This window comes from Aplysia californica, unplaced genomic scaffold (assembly GCF_000002075.1).
Source record: "Aplysia californica isolate F4 #8 unplaced genomic scaffold, AplCal3.0 scaffold00920, whole genome shotgun sequence".
Lineage (NCBI taxonomy): Eukaryota > Metazoa > Mollusca > Gastropoda > Aplysiida > Aplysiidae > Aplysia > Aplysia californica.
This window is the reverse complement of record NW_004798190.1, coordinates 241,092-243,339: the sequence shown is the minus strand read 5'-3', so window position 1 is coordinate 243,339 and position 2,248 is coordinate 241,092. Positions and strand designations below refer to the sequence as shown.

Here is a 2,248-nt window from a genome sequence, read left to right as displayed (position 1 = left end):
CGGTAACATAAATGATGACACTATAAGGGGGGGGATGTTCAAATTTAACTAAAAGAGACATTTGGGGTAAAGTGCCTATTCTCAGGACAGGGGGCTTTTGTGGCCTGGAGGTTAAGGTGTTCGCCTCTCTTTCAAAGGTCCCTCGTTCGAATCTGGGTAACGACGGTAACATTTTCTTCTCTAAAATTGTCTCCTTTCACCTCCTTTCCTGCTCTCTGGCCATATTCTGCCGTGTGCTTTCGTCTCCACTTTCTGTCCACATCCCCTCACCTCTTTTGCCCCCTTCTCTGGGCTCCTGACTCTTTCTGTAGCCTTTCTACTGCTTCTCCTTCTTGCTGCTTTCTTTCATCCACACCCCTGATCTTCAGCTTGGAAAGATCTACACCTAGCTTTCTCGGACAAAGACCCGTGTGCTAGTTGCGCACGTTTAAGATCCCTTGGTGGTCTAAAATCGATACGAGTAGGCTTCAGCCGCCATTCAGGGCAAAATTCAAAATTTCCTACCAGCTGTAAATGTTTAATGTGTCCCGCGCGCTCATATGACCCTTTGCAGTTGCTAGCGCCGTAAAACACTTACCCCCCCCCCAAAAAAAAAAAAATCAAAAAAAATTTTTAAAAAAAATCTTAGGACACAATTTCAAATCGAAATGATCCTCGAACTCTCAATCTCACGAACCCATTTCCGGTAGACTAATCGCTAGACAGTCAACGCCGCTCAGGGTTTTTTCTTTCTTTTTTTGTGGGGGGAGGAGGAGGAGGAGGAAGAAGAAAAAGAAGAAGAAGGAGAAGAAGAAGAAGAAGAGGAAGAGGAATAGGAAGAGCCACAGAACTTGGGAAGTCTTTACTCACACTGGTGATGGCGTTAATGAGCTCCTCTTTATCGTGATACTCATTCAAGTTGAACTGCAGCTGCACGTCTTCGTTGAATGTTGCCAAGGCAACCTGGAAAGTTGTAGAGTAAACAATAAAATGATAATATGTGATTTTTGATGCTTTGGTTATGTCGTCTTTCCTGTTCTTTGAAAATGTAAGAACTAAACAAGACCTAACAAGAAAAAGCAATCAATCTAACGATATGATTAACAGCCAACATTATACTGACCCTAGGTACAGCTTTTGTGTTAGTCAGCCAGCAAACTGACAGATGAACCAAAGAAACAAGAATGCAAAGAAGCAACATGGCCCTCATTATGCAACATTAAGTAAGATCTAGCTCTTTAACGATGGAACCGAAGGATTGGGGGGAGGGGGGGTGAATGGCAAAGGGGCGGTGCGGGATCTAGATCAACTTTAACCCAAACTCCAACCCCCATCCAGATGTACCAAAATAATCTGATTGAACTCCATTCAACTGTATCCAGATCTTTTCAAGTTCATCCAACCCCACTTAAACCCCAACCAAACTGTACTTAAATATTATTAACTCCATCCAACTATACCAAACTATTCTAAACTCCACCCAACTGCATCCGAATCTTTTCAACTTCACCCAACCGCCATCTAAATGTACCAGAAAATTCTTAACCCCTATCCAACTGTACCAAAATATTCTAAACTCCATCCAACTCTACCTATGTATCCAAATCTTTTCAACTCTATCCAACCACACTCAACCCCCACCAAACCATCCAACTGCATCGAACTCTTTTTAACTCCATCCAACCCCATTGAAACTCATCCAACTTTACCAAAATATTCTAAACTCCATCCAACTCTACCTATGTATCCAAATCTTTTCAACTCTCTCCAACCACACCCAACCCCCACCAAACTGTGCCAAAATAATCTGAACTCCATCCAACTGCATTCAACTCTTTTCAACTCCATCCAGCTCCACTGAATCACTATCCAACACTATCAAAACATTATATAATCCATCCAACTGTATCCGAAGGTTTTCAACTTCATCCAGCCCCCACTCAGTCCTTTACTCACCTGCGTAGAGTTGTATCCGACCTCGAACATTCGGGCCACCTCGGCCACAAACTCGAGCTGATTCTGAAAGTCCGGACCCCACATGGAGTTGGAGCTGTCCAGCATGAACACCACATCGGCTGGGGTGTTGCCGCAGTAACGCTCCGCTGGAGGGAATAAAAAAAAGGCACGATTATTAATCACGAACCTTTATAAAAGTGAAACGAAAGCAGGAAGATCTGTGAAGTAGAATCTATATTAGTAGTTACTTTGTTTCATAACTGATTTTCATTAATATTTTATTTTTATATTGTGCTGTGTGTGTGTGTGTGTG

General features: G+C 42.7%; 1 protein-coding gene across 1 annotated transcript in view; it reads right to left on the bottom strand.

Moving 5' to 3' along the window:
• The window catches only part of LOC101856386 (bypass of stop codon protein 1), a 36,057-nt gene extending 34,017 nt beyond the window's left edge, over positions 1 to 2,040 (bottom strand). Inside the window, exons 1-2 of the mRNA XM_035972948.1 lie at positions 1,936 to 2,040; positions 846 to 942 (exon numbers count right to left, since the gene is read on the bottom strand). Of these exons, the coding sequence (XP_035828841.1) occupies positions 846 to 942; positions 1,936 to 2,040 (202 nt within the window). The remainder of the gene's footprint in view (positions 1 to 845; positions 943 to 1,935) is intronic.
• Positions 2,041 to 2,248: the final 208 nt, after the last annotated feature.